Source organism: Heloderma suspectum, chromosome 7 (assembly GCF_057233095.1).
Source record: "Heloderma suspectum isolate Gila_16-S chromosome 7, 16-S_ref, whole genome shotgun sequence".
Lineage (NCBI taxonomy): Eukaryota > Metazoa > Chordata > Lepidosauria > Squamata > Helodermatidae > Heloderma > Heloderma suspectum.
Window position 1 is genome coordinate 122,405,118 of NC_139464.1, and position 20,857 is coordinate 122,425,974.

The window sequence follows — 20,857 nt, forward strand, 5'->3', positions numbered from 1 at the left end:
CTGTCCAGCCTCGTCTTGAAGGCCTCCAGTGTGGGAGAGCCCACCACCTCCCCAGGTAATTGGTTCCATTGCCGTATTGCTCTGACACTCAGGAAGTTTTTCCTGATGTTCAGCCGGAATCTGGCTTCCTGTAACTCGAGCCCATTATTCCGTGTCCTGCACTCTGATGATAAATCCTAGCGCTGTTCTATTTCATTCACAGGTATGAATGGGAGAAATCCAGCTTCCCCAAAGTTTGAAATGCTTTTGTAATGGATTTTCACCAAATTCCATACTGGAGGTTTTTCCCAAGTCAGTAAATATTGAAAGGATTGGATATACAGCCCATTCCCCAGAATACTCGTAACTGGGGTTATTATTGTGTTATAATGGGTTTTTATGGAATTGTGAATTGAAAGGTTTTCAGTAAGATTAAATATCTGCAAGAAGATTTTTAGTGTTGGGCTCTTTTGTTTTTGCTTTACCCTTTGTCTTGCCTCCTGTGCTACTAAGAATTATATAGTTATAGTAAGAATTCAAAGTGCTTCACATACACAGAATCCTAACAATCACCCTGTAAGTCAGAATTGCTCTCTCCATAACGCAGATGGGCTCAGGGGTTCTCAGGCAGAGTGTTGTGACTGGCAAGAAAGAGGCAAACACAACTGAATCAACAAACACATGGGGAGGAACCATAAGGCTTTCGCTGCCACCACTCATGTTTGTCCAAGGAGTTGGCCTGGCTGTCTGTGCCACTTTATTGTTCCTCAGGTGGTCAGCCCAGGCCCTGTTGCTGCGCTTTTAAATTTTAAATTGGGGCTAAGTGAGGTTCCATTTCCAGCAATTGCTCAAAATCTGCTGAATGGCCCCACACAGCTCCTATGCCTCTAGTTACAGGCACAGCTGACTTCACCTTCCGTGAGCCTTAATTCCTCCTTTTATTTCTACCTGCCAAAGTTGTTATGGTTTTGGATTACATACATGTATGTATACACCTGTAGGCACTACCCCAGGGGAAGCAAAAAACGTGCCCATCCTTGGCCAGTCTGAACGGCATTAAAAATGCCTTCTCATCCCCCCAGTTCGATGAGCAGCCAGTGCCTGAGGTAACCCTCAACCTGAGGGCGGCTGGGGAGCGCTCAAGCCGAGCCACACGTTGCCAGGCCTTCTACAGGGCCCCAAATCTTGTGAGATACAGAACTCATGGGTCCTGCAAGATTTCGGCCCTTTTACTCTCATGATGGTCAGGAGAACCCAGCTATTGCAAGATTTCTTTTCTACTCCTGGAAAGCCTCCCAGGCACAAATCCTGGACAACAGCAGCAGCCAAGCAGCATGGAAGATGGCGGACGGTGTCCCCTGTTCTCATGCTGTAACCACCCTCTTGATGCAAGTAAGGCGTGGGTTAGAGGGTGACCCTTGGCTAGGGCCCCCAGTGAGCACAGGGCAGAGGTGAGATGTGAACTGGAATTGCAGCTTTCTTTTGCCCATTATACTACCCCAGCTCCAACAGTTAGGCATTTAGCAGGTGAAGATCCTCCCATCTTCGTTTCCATGCCAAGAAAAGTTGCATCTGCTCAATTTATCCCCATCAGATGGCAGCTATACATCACTTGGGACTAACTCCTCGGGATGAAATGCAAGTTAAGATGGTGGTAACAGGAACTCTGGATTAAGGACCACCAGTCGGCTACTTCACACATACATGTGTGCTGCCTAATTTCATGTCACTCCGTTATTTGGTGCTTGGTTACTCTCAGCTGGGTATATGAACTGTGTATATGAGCTGCTGTGTGTACGAATTGAAAAGGGAGAGCAGCTGCTTTGCATGCAGGGGGTCCCAGGTTCAATCCACGGCATTTCCAGGTAGGGCTGGGAAACGTTCTGCCTGAGTCACTGGAGAGATGCTGCTGCCAGTCAGGGTCAACAATACTGGGCTAGATGGACCCCGGACCCCCAGCGGACAGCCCCACCTGGAACGGGGTGAGTAATCCGTACACTGCTACTCCAGAGGGCAGGTCTAGAACCAATGGTTGGAAGTTGCAGGGAAGCAGATTTTGGGCTGCACATTAGGAGAAACTTCCTAACAGTGAGGGCTGTTTGGCGATAGAACAGACTTGGGAGGTGGCGGGTTCTCCTTCGCTGGAGGTATTTAAGCAGAGGCCGGATGGCCATCTGTCAGGGATACTGTTGCTGCACCCTGCACTGCAGAGCATGTGTTGAGCAGGGGTGTGGACTAGATGATCTCCGAGTTCCCTTCCAGCTCTGTAATTGAAATGGAGTACATGGCACAATAGGCTTGCAGACATATTGGGTAAAAAAAAATGGATTCCAGTAAAGGTAAAAATGTGCTTTATTCTTGAATGTAATTCATCCTTAGTAATTACGTGCGATAAGGTTTTGTAATGGACTCACCCTGTAAATATACAGTAATGTTATAAAAATAGCAAAACAAACGAACACCTTGTAAAAATTACAGTACATTTTCACTCACTTTTAGGCTTACAGTCTTCCTTTCTGACAAAATGGAGCTCAAGACAACTCATATAAATTCCTCCATCTAAAATGTTAAATATTGCTGTATCTTAAGAAAGTAAGGGATAAGAAATTAGTTCAGCTAAACTAGATCTCTGGAAAAAATACAGGCTTTTAAATCACAGGATGCATACATAAAGGTCTTCTTCCCCACCCTTTCCTGTACTTCTGTCACACCCTCCCTCCCTTTAGTCTTAACATGATCTACATGATAAGAGAGGTTAAGGAAAGGAAAAGGTGGAGGTGAAAAACTCATCCATCTAGACTAGCTGTATGAATACTTGCTGTTAATTAAATGTAATTATTCCATAATACTATGGTGTGAATGAACCAGCCAATGTAAATGGTGGCAATGAAAAATAGCCTCATTAGAAATTAGTCTTGGTCCATAACTTGGGCAATCCCCTTTTTCTTATTTCTTTCTTCAAGTGTTTGTTTTTTAATTTGCAGCTTTCATTCAATTTGTTTTCCCCACCTCACACCCCAAGTTGATGTGAACGCATAGAAGGCCAGCTAAGGATCAAATGACAAGATAAACCATTTTCCGGCCATTTATTTTTCTAGCTTTGAGCCCTAGGTGCTGTGTGTGTCTTTGCTCAGGATGGCCAAACAGAACTCTATTGAAAAGTTCTGTATCAGTTGTAGATGCTGATCTGCAGGTTACAAAATACCATATCCTGCGGATCTTATGAAACAGAAAATTTACCACCTCTGCTTCATCAGAAGGCTCTTCATATACAGGTTGCTTCATGTCCTCATAGGCAGACATTATCACAGCTTGAAATAAATTGATCAAAACACAGATCATCACCATCATAAATGAAGCCAGAAAGAGACCCCCCAGCAACCTATTGGATGTAAAGGCAGTGTCTTTAAAGGCTGAAACACAATAAGAGAACACCGTCTGAGCAGAATGAGTCATCGTATTGTAGTTCCATTCATACTGGCCAAATACCAGATAGCCAAATGCCATGTATACAAAAAAGTATACTGCCACTACTAAAGCCATAGAACAGATGCCTGGAAGGGCTGCTAAAATAGATCTCTGGGCCAGGCGCACATCATAAAAGAATCGGGAATACCTGAGAGTTTTCAAAACAATAAGGAAGGCCAAAAAACCCAGCGTTATCCGCAATGTTTTATCAACATGCGAAACTTTATGGAATGGAATGAATACATCTGGACGAAATAAATACAACTCTATTACGCTAGAAGCCAGTTTAAATTTGAAGGCAAGCTGCAAAAGAAAGAACAGGCACACTCCCTTTATTCCAAAGTTAATTAAATTTGAAACGGTTTTTATGTATTTTAACCTTTGTTGTTCTACCACACATAATTCATCAATGATATAAAAGACAAGAATATAGCCAACAGCTATGTAAACAAACTTTTCCATCTTGCTTAGCTGCTTGAAAATGGGGAGTTTGTATGAATGGATCAACAAGCTTGTGTTAATAGGACCCAAATGAGAAATCTCAAATACAACTGAGATACTACAAAATAAAGCTACGTCTGAATTAAAAGTTGTCATCTCAACTATCAGTGCCCAGGTGTTTTCATCCAGCCAGCTGCTCCTTTCTAAAATATCAATTCTTTTTGTTGAATTAGGCAGTTGTTCTTTTGGATATACATTAAAAGTGTACCCGCCTGCTCCATATGTGTGTAGTTCTCCATATGAACTATATTTCCATGGATCGGTGACTGATTGATAAGTGAAACCTGAAAAATTGCTGAAATTATTAGACGCAGATTTGTTGACTGGGTTTGTCCAAGATCCAAGATGGTCTCTCTGATCTTCTTGGTCAAGGCCATACTTGTGCAGGCAATGGCTTTTACTAATCACAAATTTATTTATAAAACTGTGTGGGTAGAAACATTCTTTTTTAGTATTCTTTGCTCTTATTTGCCGCATCCTGGGTAATCCAAGAATTTTGGACCAAGTATCTGAAAGATAGCTGGGCCGGTAGTCATTGTGAATCAAGGGCAGAAAGATCTCTCTCAGCCAGATGTAAATGTGTTCTACTTTATTGACATCTGCAAGTCCCAGAGATAATTTGTTATGAATATCTTGATTGTAGTAAAAACTAGTGGTGTTTTCCATTGAGTAGGCAATGTTTAAAATAAGAATTAAAAAGACAAAGTGACATATAACATCCTTGATGAAAACGAAAGCTTGGTGTTGAATCTTCTGTCTTTTCTTAAAAATTGTGATTTCATCCTCTTCCAAGGGCTGGTAATGCTTAGCACCTCTCATTCTAACTAGGTCATAGTGTAATTCACGCATATCGTCAGCATCCATATTTATGTCAGTCAGTTTAATCTCTAAATAGGTTTCTTTGCTTGACCATGGAATGCTTTCACAGTATTTTGGATGAAGCGTCTTCAAGGCTGAAAAAAAAAGTATGTTCAGGGTTTCGAGCAAAAACATACTCACACCCAATGAGACAGTGGATGCTGCTAGCCACTCTAATGATGTTTCATAGTCATAAGACAGACCACAGAATATGATAAAAAAGGATGACACTGTAGAAATGACCAAGGCCAACATCCATGAAACATACCTGTTCCACCATGTTGTAATTATTATTTGTGGCCTTTTACAAAAGAGCATAATGGCAATATTCAACGGTCTTATCTGAGGAGATGTATCCTTCTCCACATAATTATTACTAAAATTGTTGTTGGTAGTGGCATCTTGTGGTATGTCTTCTTCTGTTGCAATTACATTTGCATCGCCCTCAGAAATTGTGCAGTTGGCCCAACCTTTTGCTGTCTGTCCCCATCTTGTTTTTTCGAGTTTGCCTGGATCTGAAGCACTGGAACGGCTGTCTGGGAAACTATGCCCTGGGGCTTTTGAAGCAGTTTCTACAAGGTACCATTTCTGCAGACGCTCCTTCCAATTCCTAAGATTTCCAGACATTAAAACAGAATATTCTTTAGGGTGAGTTTGAGCTATGTTCTGCAGAGAAGGTTCCTTCTGAGAATATTTGAACAAAGCTGCTATAATCATCTGCAATGGGATGGAAATGAAAGCACTTTGAATTCCAATTATTATGGGTCTCAAATATTGTAGATGTTCAGAAAACATTTGTAGATCCTTGTCAGCACTGAATAACATAATGTTGACAAGCAGGATGCAAAACAGTATTGCTAAACAACAAGATAATCGTTGGAGTCTGTTCAAAGAACCTCTGCAGACATGAGCAAAGATAGACATCCATAAGTGACTATCTATCAGATCACTGGCCAAGCTTATCAAGAAGAAATCCATTTTGTTTAGCGGTTCAGTTGGGTGAGCAACAATAAATGATCTCTCTATTAGGCCATTGTCCTTATCAAGAGCAAGCCATTTTCGGCATATGAACATCCAAGACTGTTTGGTGTATATATTTTCCACTTTGATTCTACTCAAGAACCAATTAGGGGAAGAACCCACATTATTGTGCCAGGCTCGAAAGCAATAAATATCTCCTAGGTCATTCTTAGTAGTCAGGAGAAAAGTATCAATGGCCCCGCGAAGAAAAGTCCGGTGTCCAGGGTGTCTTAAGCAGTGTATGTCACTGACTGTTTTTTCTCCTATCAATTGAATAAAAACATCAGCTGTAGTTCCTGCTCCAAAACGGCTGCCTGTGTATATTGTGATCAGGTAGCACACTTTATCAAAGGGGTCATTGTCTGGCAAAACTATGACACGGTCTCTGCTTTTCATATCAGACCTATCTTTTCTCATTGCCCAAATAGCCAAGAAGATGTATACTACAAAAATGAAAAGTACTGTCAACATTGTCACTGGGTTTTTGTGAATTTGGGCTAACTGGATCCTTTTCCTATCTACTGGATTGGGGTATGCAGTTACTTTCCCAGCTAAAAACATGATGTCATCATTTGAGGTTTTTCTTAGCTGAGGGTTTGCAGTTCTTGAAATGCGCTTTTTGGCTGTGCAGATGCAATGTAACTTTTTCCAGCTGGTCTGAGGGCCAAGGCTACAGAAGCCTTCTTTCCAGTGACTTTGGGCTCCATCCAGGTACAAGCAGTCAGCAGTGAAAAGCACAATGCCAACTAGCTGAGTGACTTGGTTCCTTACAAAAAGGTCTGATTGTAAAACAATGGAGATGTTCAATTTTTCTGCTGTACTGCCTTGGAATACGGATCTGAGCAATGTCTGGGGAAGACAAAACATATAAGGAGTCTGAAGTGTACAGTCATTGTAACTGGAAATCTTTTCTCTTGGTACTGCAGGTTTGTTATGGGAAGCATTAAAAGAAGCTATAGGAGGATGGCTGACCTTGAGACCTAGGTATATAAATACCTGGAAAGTGAGCTTCAGTTTTGTCACAATCTGGATGAAAATATCCTTGGACTTCCTGTATACTTCAAAACTAAATTCTCCAGTTGCTTTAGAGAGCTTTCTATCACATCCTATCATCATCTCAAAGATAGCAGTCTTCTCATATTTTCTAGCCATGATCATTTCAGCTATATCAGGCATGATCCCAATCATGTCACCATTAGATCTGGTTCCTGTCATTTTGAATCCAGTCACCATTGTGCCAATATCATCTGTATATGGCAACCAAGGAAAAGGGTTCTTGTCAAACTCATAAACAACAGTGGAAACCACAGCATCCACTGGTAATTTGTCATTATCCTCTTGCTTCATTTTGGGATAAAAACAGTTTTTGCAGTATTTTCTCTTAAAGAAAGCACCAGAAACATCCCACTTTTCATCTTTCCTTAATGTGATAGTCCAGTCCTTGGCTTCCATAATAGTTTCATTTTCTCCTGGGACTTTACCTTGTAAGACTAGGTCTGCTAAAATCTTGGTGACAGAGATGGTTTCCTTAACTGCATTTCTGTGGACATTTCTGTGTTCTAACAGAGCCGCTTTCAGGACATTGGACAACCCTGCTAGAATAGCACTGCCAAGAATCTCTCTTTCCTTAGATCCTAGGTCTTCATTGCTATGCTTTTTCAATTCTTCACTCACTTCTTTGAGTTTTCTGATGGCAAGTAGTTGTGATTTCCTGTTTATTTCAGTGACTTCCTGTGTTATTTGAAAAATACATGAGATCATTTGGTTTGCCTCCCTTATATCTATTATAGGGATTCCTGCAGATCTATTTAGAAGGATTTCACGCAGATCAGTCTTAGAGGAATGAAATCTTTGCGAAGTTTCTATATCATTTAAAGTAGATGCCACCATGTAGACAAAATAACCTGCGCTAAAATAATCCCCACTTTCAAGAAAAGATGTTATTGGAGTTCTTGGTCCACTAGTTAACCCATGTAATTCATTTAGAATAATGTCTGTTTGCTTGCCTTTTAACAGACCATGCACCATTGTCTGTAAAGTTATTCGGGAATATGCTCCAAGTGCATCATATACTTCAACATATAATGTCAAAGCATATTGCTTAGACGGTACCCCAATGGGTAAATAAGAAGGTAGAATTTTACACAGATAACCAAAATACACAATTGTCCCTAAGGTACTGTTCTGTATAGAAGACATTCTAGTAAGTTTCAGTGTATCTAATGCTGCTTTGACTTTATATGTAAGAGGCAAGTGTTTATCTTTAAACCCACTACAGTGAACAATGATTTTTGTTAGGAATGCCATTCCTGTGGTAGGATTAAGCACACACTTTCCATCCAATGGTGGCGAATTTACAAAAAATATATAATTATAGACTGATGAGTCATTTTCCCACATGCTCACTTTTAAAACAAGTGTATATGATTGTTCTGTCATATTTATAAAGCTCAAAGGATTTATACATATGTATGAATTAGCTCTCCCAGTTGTAGTCTTGGCTCTCCCAGTTGTAGTCTTGGAGTCCCAATCAAAATATATCTCAGTGGAGCTTCCTGAGAAAAGTGACCAATGGTGGAGTGGTCGACTAGGTTTTCTGCAATTGAGGCACTTGCCAGAAAGACAAAAACTTTCTGTTAGTATTACTGACCTACCACAGTTTTCAACACACGTGACATTGAGGATTAAGGCAGAGCCAGGCTGCACGTGTACCGTTTGTTCAGCACGAGCTGTTTGGCTTCCTTTCCGAACCACCAGGAGAAAATAATAAACAGCATTTTCCTGAAGTGTTTTGGGCAGCACTGTTTGAATTGGATCAGAGGATGCTGTCCATTTCAAATCCACCTGTTGTGGATGACATTTCCCATTTACACTCAGGATCATGGATACATAGTCTGCTTTTTGTTTTGTGCAGTACCAAGTAAATATCAGTCCTTCAAAGGGCCGGGCTGCATTAGGATCAGAGGAAGCAGATCCATCCAGAGTCCACTGATTAGAAGAACCAACTGTCTTCAAATTGCCTCCCGCAATGACAGCCACAAGACTACCTGACCCAATCTCAACAAAGACTGAATCGGAGCCTTCTACACTCTCCAAAGTATCCATTGCAATTAATTTTACTGTCAAGTTAAAGAGATACAAGCCATCATCTAAGCTTGAGCCAGGAACTTCTAACCTTATAAGGTTTTTTCTTCCAATGCCAGGTGGGTTAAAAGGTTTTGACCAGTCTGGAGTACTCTTCACATCTGGGACTTTATAGATTTTCCAGATTATCACTCTTTGTTTAGAAGTTGAGCAATTCATCTGTGTATCAGCAGTCAGAGTAAATGGTACTCTTTTACTATAATTTAAGACACCATTAGTAGGACCAGGTTTCTGTATTTTAACTTTCTTAATAAAACAACTTCTTTGAAGGCAAGTTACTGTAGACTCCACAAGTTTTGAAGCGTAAGTGTTGACTGTAGCTTTTAAAATAGCATGTGCATTTCCACTTCTTGTGCAGTTTACTTGTGCTACAAAGCCTGCATACAGGGCAGGGTTGAAAGGTAAAGCAGAGCCAGGAATAAAATGGGCAGCATTTCTGATACTATCCCTGTAATTATAGGTATCATTCCGAAAGAGGTATTCTTTCCTTGAATCAAAAAGTTGCAAGTTGAAGGTCCATTCGCACTGTAGCAGAGGATGTTGCAGAGGAATAAACCACACAATATAGACCGAACTTTGTAAAAAAGAAGGACCACTATTGAAAATGTGAATTTCTATATCTTTCTCTGAAAAAGACCTCAAAAGGGCTCCTTTCCTGTTAAGATACAGATGTACATTGAACTTGTACCAACGCAATCGGACAAACTCAATGGTGATCAGGTAAGAGAAGCTCTGGTGCTGGTAAAAAATGTAGTGAATGCTGGACAGGTTGCCAGAGGCATCGGTAGCATTTCTTTCTTGGGTGGAATAATACAGTCCCTGTGTACGGCTGAAAAGATAAGTGCCCGTCTTGATTTTCTGTGTGTTGAGAGTTACGTACGCTGGGGGCTCACTCAATGATGTTAAACTTAAGGTAGCATTACAGTAACCTAACTCCCCATTCAGCTCCCCATGCCATGCCTCATCGATATAAAAGTAGACACTGGCCACTGCCTTCTTCCTCAAATGCTGTGGAATATAGGCAACAGAGTAATTGTTCTGCAGGGCATACGGGTTATAGAAGGTAGACCAGACCCCTCTACCTTTAATATCCAACAGTCTATAGGCCATCTTTTGGGAGCTGAGAGGTAGGAGGCTCCAGGAGAGGCTGATAGTCCTATGGAAGATGCTGAGCACTTTGGAATGGGTACTGAAAATGTGTAGCAGGGTGGGTTCCACCTTCAAGTCCAGGCTAAGGCTGACCCGAGGCCCTTGCTTAATGTGGAGGGAAGAAATATATAACCCTTGGTGGGTGTAATGCACAATCAGGTGGTAGTTGAAGTAGGAAGTGCACAAATAGTGCAGCTCATCACTATGGCGGTGAGAAGATGGTGGAGAACCTGAATGATAGCTGGTGGGAAGGAGAAGGGCCATGGGGCTGCCCCATCGGCTACTGTAGTGGTAGCGCCAGCTGGAAGTGTTGGGGCCTGCACACCAGCCCAGCTGCACTGGCTGCCACTCATGAATGGGAAGCGTGAGCGGCCAGAGCAGGAAGAGATGGACATCTTGGCCAAACACCTCAATGCTCAGATTGCGATGGAGGCATGCAGGCACCGCACAGGAAGGTGATTCACACTGAACGGTGATGCGGTTGGAGTCCCAAGGTGGATGCATGTCCCTTCGTGCTAAGTTAGGGCCCAGCACTATCCTGCCTGACCAGAGAATCATACTGTGCACAAAGGTGGAGCTCCGGTACCAGCGGCACTGTGAAGATGGCAGTTCTGTTTCTGGCTTCCCAATCCTTGAAACAAGCCCTGCAGCTCTTAAATGATGCAGCTCAGTATCCTCATCCCACAGACATGAGGTGTGAAGTTGGTCGTCTCGCTGCTGATAGATATGGTTTTGTTGGTCAGAGCAGGTAGCTAACAGTGGCGGCAACAGTAAATAAGGGGGCATGGCTGCTGCACACTGGAAACGGCCCCAGTACAAGAGGAGGAGGTGGGGAAACAATTGGAAGTGCATTCTGAGCCTGAGGAAAAAGGCTTGCATCAGGACCAGCCACTGTCTTCCAGTATCCCCAACTGCCATAGAGTGAATGGCTGTGTAAATTCTGGAATCCTGCACATCACTGGGCAACCGGTGTCCAAGCTCTCCTAGATTTTCTAGTGGCAACAGCTCTGTTTAGGCAGCCTCTTACCATGTAAACACATGAGGAGAGGGAGATTTCCAGCCCCAGCCCCCTCTGTTGTCGCATCCGTTGTCTTGTACTGGTGGAGGCTGACGGTCTGAAGAGGAGCGCCTCCTGTATCCACGGAGGCTCTCCACATGATGACGCACCCTGGAAAATTAAGGTTCTTAATCGTGTGGATACAGGAGGCTCTCCTCTTCCGACCGTCCCCCTCCACCAGTACAGGGCAGTGGCCATGCACAAGGAGGGGGCAGGGCTGGAGTGCCCCCTCTCCTCACATTTACTCTGCACAGTAAGAGAATGCCTGAACGGGGCTAACATGTCTTGCCATTCCTTGACCCAGCAATTCTGACTGTCAGCAATTCTCTAATGTCTCAGACAGAGATGTTTCCTAGCACAGCTAGCTGAGATCCTATTTAAGTGGATAAAACTATGCCAGCAGTTTTAAGCCTAGGATATTCCATATGTAACCCTTGTGCTCTGCCACAGAGCTATGGCCCCTCCCCAAATGTATTACAAAGGGTCACATTTGATGCCTGGATAGTAGATATTATACCAACACACACACACACACACACACACACACACACACACACACCAATATATAAAAAAGAAAATAATTTATAATATTCCATAATAATTGAAACAAAACAACAAATTTAGCCATTTTCAATATAAATTGTGTAATGATATTGTAATAAGATTTGGGGTTCGTCTGATGATCCCCTGTTGGTCCCTTCCTACCTTGCCATTCTGTGATAGTAACAAGGCAAGGATTAACTGACTAGAGTTGGTCAAACCTACTGGGCAGGTCAGGCCTGGCTCATCTCTGTTGTTAAGAAGACTCTGCTAGATTCCTCCCTTTCCCCCTGGGGAAATGCAAGCGGTTTGGGGAGTTGCATCTAGGGACAAACTGAGGCAAGATCAGTTTGTTGCAGTATTAATGCTCTGAATCTCCACCTACGCTTAATCTGTGTATTTGTAAATAAATGCAAATATTACAAGATGCCTAAAGTCTCAAGAGCCTCGTGTGGCACAGAGTGGCAAGCGACAGTATTGCAACCGAAACTCTCCCCACAACCTGAGTTCGATCCCAGCGGAAGCTCGGTCCCAGGTAGCCGGCGCAGGTCGACTCAGCCCTCCATCCTCCCGAGGTCGGTAAAATGAGTACCCAGATTGCTGGGGGAAAGGTAGTCATGACTGGGGAAGGCAATGGCAAACCACCCCACTATAGTCTGCCATGGAAACGCCAGCGAAAGTGGCGTCCCTCTAGGGGTCAGCAATGACTCAGTGCTTGCACAGGAGGAACCTTTCCTTTCCTAAAGTCTCAAGGAAACCAAACTCTGGGTAAATCCCTGGAATTCTCACTGGGTGGAGAACTGAGGTGCAAGGGCAAAATAAGAGCAGCAGCATTTTTACATTTATTTCCTCCCTTTTTTCCTCTTGCAAGGAACCTGGCCTCTTATATGGTCCTCTTCCTCTCCATTTTATCCTCAAAACAACCCTCTGAGGTAGGTTAGGCTGGGAGTGAGTGACTGGCCCAAAGGCACCCAATGAGCTTCATGGCCCAGTGGGAACTAGAACTCAGATCTCCCAAGTCCCAGTCCAACACTCTAACCACTACACCAAGCTGGCTCTCATATATTCTCTTACATAACACCCAATAAGGTATAAGGTAGTTTTGCCAAGAGAACAGGCTGATCATAGCAAACACTCTTTTCCAACAGCACAAGAGGCGACTCTACACATGGACATCACCAGATGGTCAATATCGAAATCAGATTGATTATGTCCTTTGCAGCCAAAGATGGAGAAGATCTATACAGTCAGTAAAAACAAGACCTGGAGCTGACTGTGGCTCAGATCATGAGCTGCTTCTTGCAAAATTTCGGCTTAAACTGAAGAACGTCGGGAAAACCACTAAACCATTCAGGTATGACCTAAACCATATCCCTGATGAATATACAGTGGAGGTGAGGAATAGATTTAAGGGATTAGACCTAATAGAGTGCCTGAGGAACTATAGACGGAGGTCCGTAACATTGTTCAGGAGGCAGCAACTCAATCCATCCCAAAGAAAAAGAAATGCAAGAAAGCAAAGTGGCTGTCTGATGAGGCTTTACAAGTAGTAGATAAGGAAAGAAGGGAAGCGAAAAGCAAGGGAGAAAAGGGAAGATATATCCAGCTGAATGCAGAGTTCCAGAGAATAGCAAGGAGAGACAAGAAGGCCTTCTTAAATGAACAATGCAAAGAAATCGAGGAAAACAACAGAACGGGAAAGACTAGAGATCTCTTCAAGAAAATCCGAGATATCAAGGGAACGTTTTGTGCAAAGATGGGCATGATAAAGGACAAAGAAGGCAGGGACCTAACAGAAGCAGATGAGATTAAGAAAAGGTGGAAAGAATACACAGAAGAACTATACAGGAAAGATCTGAATGTCCCTGATAGCCATGATAGTGCGCTCACTGAACTTGGGCTGGACATCCTAGAGAGTGAAGTCAAGTGGGCCTTAGGAAGCATTAGTAACACCAAAGCTAGCAGAGATGACAGTATTCCAGCTGAGCTATTTAAAATCCTAAAAGATGATGCTGTTAAAGTGCTGCACAACACATTTGGAACACTCAACAGTGGCCACAAGACTGGAAAAGGTCAGTTTACATTCCAATTCCAAAGAAGGGCAATGCCAAAGAGTGTTCAAATTACTGTACAATTGCGCTCATTTCACATGCCAGCAAGGTTATGCTCAAAATCCTACAAGCTAGGCTTCAGCAGTATGTGAACCGAGAACTATCAGAAGTACAAGCTGGGTTTTGAAGAGGCAGAGGAACCAGAGATCAAATCGCCAACTTTCACTGGATCATGGAGAAAGCAAGAGAATTCCAGAAAAACATCTATTTCTGCTTCATTGACTATGCTAAAGCCTTTGATTGTGTGGATCACAACAAACTGTGGCAAATTCTGAAAGAGATGGGAGTACCAGACCACCTTACCTGTCTCCTGAGAAACCTGTACGAGGGTCAAGAAGCAACAGTAAGAACCAGACATGGAACAACCGAGTGGTTCAAAATTGGGAAAGGAGTACGACAAGGCTGCATATTGTCGCCCTGCTTATTTAACTTATATGCAGAGTACATCATGAGAAACGCCAGGTTGGATGAATCACAAGTCGGAATTAAGATTGCCGGGAGAATTATCAACAACTTCAGATACGCAGATGATACCACCCTAATGGCAGAAAGCGAAGAGGATCTAAACAGCCTCTTGTTGAGGGTGAAAGTGGAGAGTGAAAACGCTGGTTTGAAACTCAACATTACAAAAACTAAGATCATGGCATCTGGCCCCATCACTTCCTGGCATATGGAAGGGGAAGAAATGGAAGCAGTGACAGATTTTATTTTCTTGGGCTCCAAGATCACCGCAGACGGTGACTGTAGCCATGAAATTAAAAGACGCTTGCTCCTTGGGATGAAAGCTATGGCAAACCTAGACAGCATAGTGAGAAGCAGAGGCATCACCTTGCCGACAAAGGTCCGCATAATCAAAGCTATGGTTTTCCCAGTAGCAACGTATGGCTGTGACAGCTGGATTATAAGGAAGGCTGAGCACTGAAGAATTGATGCGTTCGAACTGTGGTGCTGGAGAAGACTCTTACGAGTCCCCTGGACTGCAAGGAGGTCAAATCAGTCCATCCTAAAGGAAATCAACCCTGAGTGCTCATTGGAAGGACAGATACTGAAGCTGAAGCTCCAATATTTTGGCCACCTAATGCGAAGAGAAAACTCTCTGGAAAAGACCCTGATGCTGGGAAAGATTGAAGGCAAAAGGAGAAGGGGACGGCAGAGGATGAGATGGCTAGATAGCATCACTGATGCAATGAATATGGACTTCAGCATGCTCCAGGAGAGAGCGCAGGACAGGAAGGCCTGGCGTGCTATGGTCCATGGTGTCACGAAGAGTCGGATGCGACTGAACAACAACAAAGGTATAAGGTTGTGCATTATCTTTAACCTCATCATTCCATGACAATAAAAAGACACTTTTTTTCAATGAAGCAGTTATCCAGCTGCCTGCCATCTCTAACTCTTATTTTATTTGTTAACTTAATCATATACATCATTTCCCAAAGTCTTAACAGCCAGTTGATCTCTGATAGCACAGCTCTTCTTTTCCATGTATGACTTATACCTATCCTTGCTGCAGTCAGAGACGGATGATAATTTTCATATCCTCAGGCAGTATTAGTTCTTCTTTTTATAAAACTACTAGTGGATCAAATTTTACAACATAACCTGTCATCTCTGTAATATGCTCCAAAATTACACCCTTGCGATGTTTCCAAAAATATGACAAATACCTCTGCCTGGTTACAATAACCCCACCAAACATTATTGGCTCCTATGTGAATCTGGTTTAATCTACTTGGGGTGAAATACCATATAAATAACACATTATAATTTCCCCCCGTTAAAGTTAACGCATACGTTACTTGAGGAAGAAACTCTGAGATGCAATTATACGCATCTTCAGAGACAGTCTTAGTTCTCCGCATGCATTTACAAAACAGCTCGCTTTGAGTGCCTGTTGTGCTGAATGCTGACTATGCAGAATCTCATTTAACATTTTGAGCTGGTGAAGAGCTTTGGGGGAACAGCGCTCAGTTGTGTTCATACAGGCAAGCATTATAAGCTGGACAATTTGCATACTGAGCCAGGTAATTACAAAATACTACAGTTTGTACAAATTCCTTTGAATGGCTTGGATGGTGTTTGTCAGTTCTTATATGCCAGCATGTCAGGTTTCCCTTTGCCCCCACTGATCTTCAAAGCCAAATCAAACACAGACAAGAGGCTTCAATCTACAGCTTTTAATTCCATTACCACAAAGGGTCATACAGATGCAAATTCTCAGTTACTCTCAGTCTGTAAGGAAATGCCTTCAGGGGGTTCAAAAGGTAGCTATGAAAGTTGCCCACCATTTGAAAGAAAGGCGGGCTCACTAGCCTAACTTACAGGGTACGGGGAGCTCTCTCTCTCTCTCTCTCGTGAGGCTTCTAAGCGCCATTGTTCATGCAGGGCCAATCGGGAAGACCTCCTGAGTTCTGCCCCGGCCATCTCCCTCTTGGCTCTGCATCTGCGCCTTGCATCTATTAATTCAGATTCGCCAAACACCACCTCTCCCTGTTCGCTATCTCTAACGGAGAAGTGTGTGTGTGTGTGTGTGTGTGTGTGTGTGTGAAGAGGGACCTTCCTCCAGCTACACCTTTGAAACCTGAGGAGCCAGCCTCGCCATCTCTGGAATAGCCTGGGAACATTCCTCCCCCATGTCTGGCGGCTCCTCTTCAGACTCTGACCTGCTGTCCTACTCCCTGTGCTCAGAAGCGCCAGGACACAGCAAAAGGCTCAAATCATAGAAATTCTTTCATTGGAAATAAAGATATTATTGGATCAAATAGATGATCAATATTGAGGAGTTCCACTAATTCTAAGGGAGTTTAATGTATGTACTGATTCAGAAGGTTTATTCTCCATTAAGGATATGGAACTCCTGGGGGATAATTGTATCCATTTCCCCAAAAATCCGTTTTTATTTTGTGAAACTTTCAGTCCTAAACCAGATTGTGAACGCTTTTACCTCTCCTAGCCAATTACCAAACTGCTGCCTGTACCTGCACTCACAGAAGCACACTGCAGTCTTAAATATACTTATAGGAATTACATATATTGTACTCTGTGGGAGTTATTTCTGAATAAATGTACTTAAGATAATGCTGCATGACCATATAAAGAATATGGCTTTTCAGGGAGTTGGGAGGATAGAATCATAGAATCATAGAATAGTAGAGTTGGAAGGGGCCTACAAGGCCATCGAGTCCAACCCCCTGCTCAATGCAGGAATCCAAGTCAGAGCATCCCTGACAAATGGCTGTCCAGCCTTGTCTTGAAGGCCTCCAGTGTGGGAGAGCCCACCACCTCCCCAGGTAATTGGTTCCATTGTCGTATTGCTCTTACAGTCAGGAAGTTTTTCCTGATGTTCAGCTGGAATCTGGCTTCCTGTCACTTGAGCCCATTATTCCGTGTCCTGCACTCTGGGATGATCAAGAAGAGATTCTGGCATTCTTCTCTGTGACAACCTTTCAAGTACTTGAAGAGTGCTATCATATCTCCCTTCAGTCTTTTCTTCTCAAGGCTAAACATGCCCAGTTCTTTCAGTCTGTCTTCATAGGGCTTTGTTTCCAGTCCCCTGATTGTCTTTGTTGCCCTCCTCTGAACCCTCTCCAGTTTGTCTGCATCCTTCTTAAAGTGCGGTGCCCAGAACTGGACACAGTACTCCAGATGAGGCCTAACCAGTGCTGAGTAGAGGGGAACTAGTACTTCCCAGGATTTGGAAGCGATGCTTCTATGAATGCAGCCCAAAAGAGCATTTGCCTTTTTTGCAGCCACATCACATTGTTGGCTCATATTCAGCTTGTGATCGACAACAATTCCAAGATCCTTCTCGCTTGTAGTGTTGTTGAGCCACGTATCCCCCATCTTGTAACTGTGCATTTGGTTTCTTTTTCCTAGGTGCAAAACTTGGCATTTGTCGCTATTAAATGTCATTCTGTTGTTTTCTGCCCAGCGCTCCAGTCTATCCAGATCACTTTGAATTTTGTTTCTGTCTTCCAAAGTATTAGCTATCCCGCCCAATTTTGTGTCATTTTGTTCCACAAGACATAGTGAAGCTCACAAAGAAGAAGAAAGCCCAGCCATCACATTAAGGTGAGTTGAACCTTACATATTTGCTCAAGTAACAGAACACATTTTTAACAGTTGCACCAATGCGTTGTGTGTTTTTTTTGCAGGTCACATTATGAAGATGAAATAAAGACGCACCCCACATTTGCTCTGGCCCCATCTCCTTTTCCTCTGCCCCCGCCCTTGGGATGTGCCCCTCCCCCCCACAATCCGTTGCCCGACAGTGAAGGTGGCCCTTGACTCAAAAGAGATTGCCCATGCATGCCTATGGGCTCTTATACAGGGATGGTTCCTACAGCTTGCTGTGTGCATGGAACTGCTGGCGATCTATTTCATAGAATCATAGAATAGTAGGTTTGGAAGGGGCCTACAAGACCATAGAGTCCAACTCCCTGCTCAATGCAGGAATCCAAGTCAGAGCATCCCTGACAGATAGCTGTCCAGCTTCATCTTTAATGCCTCCAGTGTGGGGGAGCCCACTACCTCCCTAGGTAATTGGTTCCATTGTCGTATTGCTCTAACAGTCAGGACGTTTCTCCTGATGTTCAGCCGGAATCTGGCTTCCTGTCACTTGAGCCCATTCTTCCGTGTCCTGCACTCTGGGATGATTAAGAAGAGATCCTGGCCTTCCTCTCTGGGACAACCTTTCAAGTCCTTGAAGAACGCTATCTTATCTCCCCTCAGTCTTCTCTTCTCAAGGCTAAACATGCCCAGTTCTTTCAGTCTCTCCTCATAGGGCTTTGTTTCCAGTCCCCTGATCGTCTTTGTTGCCCTCCTCTGAACCCTCTCCAGTTTGTCTGCATCCTTCTTAAAGTGTGGTGCCTAGAACTGGACACAGTACTCCAGATGAGGCCTAACCAGTGCTGAATAGAGGGGAACTAGTACTTCCCGGGATTTGGAAGCTATGCTTCCATTAATGCAGCCCAAAAGAGCATTTGCCTTTTTTGCAGCCACATCACATTGTTGGCTCATATTCAGCTTGTGATCGACAACAATTCCAAGATCCTTCTCGCTTGTAGTGTTGTTGAGCCACGTATCCCCCATCTTGTAACTGTGCATTTGGTTCCTTTTTCCTAGGTGCAGAACTTGGCATTGATCCCTGTTAAATGTCATTCTGTGGTTTTCTGCCCAGCGTGCTCCAGTCTATCAAGATCACTTTGAATTTTGTTTCTGTCTTCCCAAGTATTAAGAGCCTTGTGTGGCGCAGAGTGGTAGGTGGCAGTATTGCAACCGAAACTCTCCCCATGACCTGAGTTCGATCCCAGTGGAAGCTGGGTCCCAGGTTGCCGGCTCAGGTCGACTCAGCCTTCCATCCTCCCGAGGTCAGTAAAATGAGTACCCAGCTTGCTGGGGGAAAGGTAGTCATGACGGGGGAAGGCAATGGCAAACCACCCCGCTACAGTCTACCATGAAAACGCCAATGAAAGCAGCGTGCCTCTAGGAGTCAGCAATGGCTCGGTGCTTGCACAGGAGGAACCTTTCCTTTCCCAAGTATTAGCTATCCCACCCAATTTTGTGTCATCTGCAAATTTGATCAGCATTCCCTGCACCTCCTCCTCCAAGTCATTAATAAAATTGTTGAAGAGCACTGCTCCCAGGACTGAGCCCTGCAGTACCCTGCTCGTTACCTCTCCCCAGTTTGAGAAGATCCCATTGATAAGCATTCTTTGAGTCCAGTTCTGTAGCCAGCTGTGGATCTACCTGATCGTTGTTCCATCTAGCCCACTTTGAACTAGTTTGCTCATCAGGATTTCATGGGGCACTTTGTCGAAAGCTTTGCTGAAGTCGAGGTATATTATGTCCACAGCATTCCCACAGTCCACAAGGGAGGTTTTTGTTGTTCAGTCATTAAGTCGTGTCCAACTCTTTGTGACCCCATGGACCATAGTACGCCAGGCCTTCCTATCCTCCGCTCTCTCCCAGAGCGTGCTCAAGTTCATACAAGGGAGGTTTCTTGATCAAAAAATATGATCAGATTCGTCTGGCAGGATTTGTTCTTGACAAATCCATGTTGGCTTCGAGTAATCACTGCACTGTTTTCAAGATGCTTACAGATGGATTGCTTTATCATCTGCTCCAGAATTTTCCCAGGGATTGATGTCAGACTGACTGGTCTGTAGTTCCCAGGTTCCTCCCCCCCCCTTTTGAAGATAGGGACAACATTAGCCCTCCTCCAGTCATCTAGCACTTCCCCCGTCCTCCAGGATTTCTCAAAGAGAATAGACAGCAGTTCTGAGAGTTCTTCTGCCAGTTCCTTTATTACTCTAGGATGAAGTTCATCTGGCCCTGGAGATTTGAACTCATTCAAAATAATTAGGTATTCCTTGACCATATGCCTATCGATCTCAAGCTGCAATCCTGCTCCTTCAGACTGCACTTCGCCTTTGCCAGGGGGGTCATAGACCCTCTTTCGGGAGAAGACTGGGCCAAAGTAGGAATTGAGCACTTCTGCCTTTCCTTTGTCATCTGTTATCATTTTGCTATCCTTATTTAATAGATGAACCACCATTTATTCCCTCTGTCTTTTACTATGCATGTAGCTGAAGAAAGCTTTTTTGTTGCTTTTAGCATCCCTCCCTAACCTCGGCTCGTTCTCAGCTTTAGCCTTCCTGATACCATCCCTGCAATTCTGTGCTATCTGCCTGTACTCTGCCTTTGTCGCTTGGCCTTCCTTCCACTTACTATATGTGTCCTTTTTTTGTTTTCAGGTCATCTCTAAGCTTTTTGTGAAGCCAAATTGGCTTCTTCTGTTGTCTTCCACTTTTTTTCTTGTTGGAATTGTTTGTAATTGTGCCCTGAGAATTTCCTTTTTTAAAAGCTCCCACCCATCTTGGACTCCTTTTCTCGTTAAGAGTCGCTTGCCATGGGTCCTTACTGATCATTGTTCTGAGTTTATTAAAATCAGCTTTCCTAAAATCCAGGGTATGGATTTGGCTACACATGGCTTTTGCTTCCCTTAGAACCAAGAACTCAAGTACAAAAT

The 20,857-nt window shown here is 43.5% G+C and overlaps 1 protein-coding gene across 1 annotated transcript; it reads right to left on the reverse strand.

Annotated features, from left to right (window-relative positions):
• Positions 1-3,033: 3,033 nt before the first annotated feature.
• On the reverse strand, positions 3,034-10,905 carry PKDREJ (polycystin family receptor for egg jelly). Its single transcript, XM_084811917.1, has one exon. The coding sequence runs from the start codon at positions 10,903-10,905 to the stop codon at positions 3,034-3,036; it is 7,872 nt and encodes a 2,623-aa protein (XP_084668043.1).
• Positions 10,906-20,857: the final 9,952 nt, after the last annotated feature.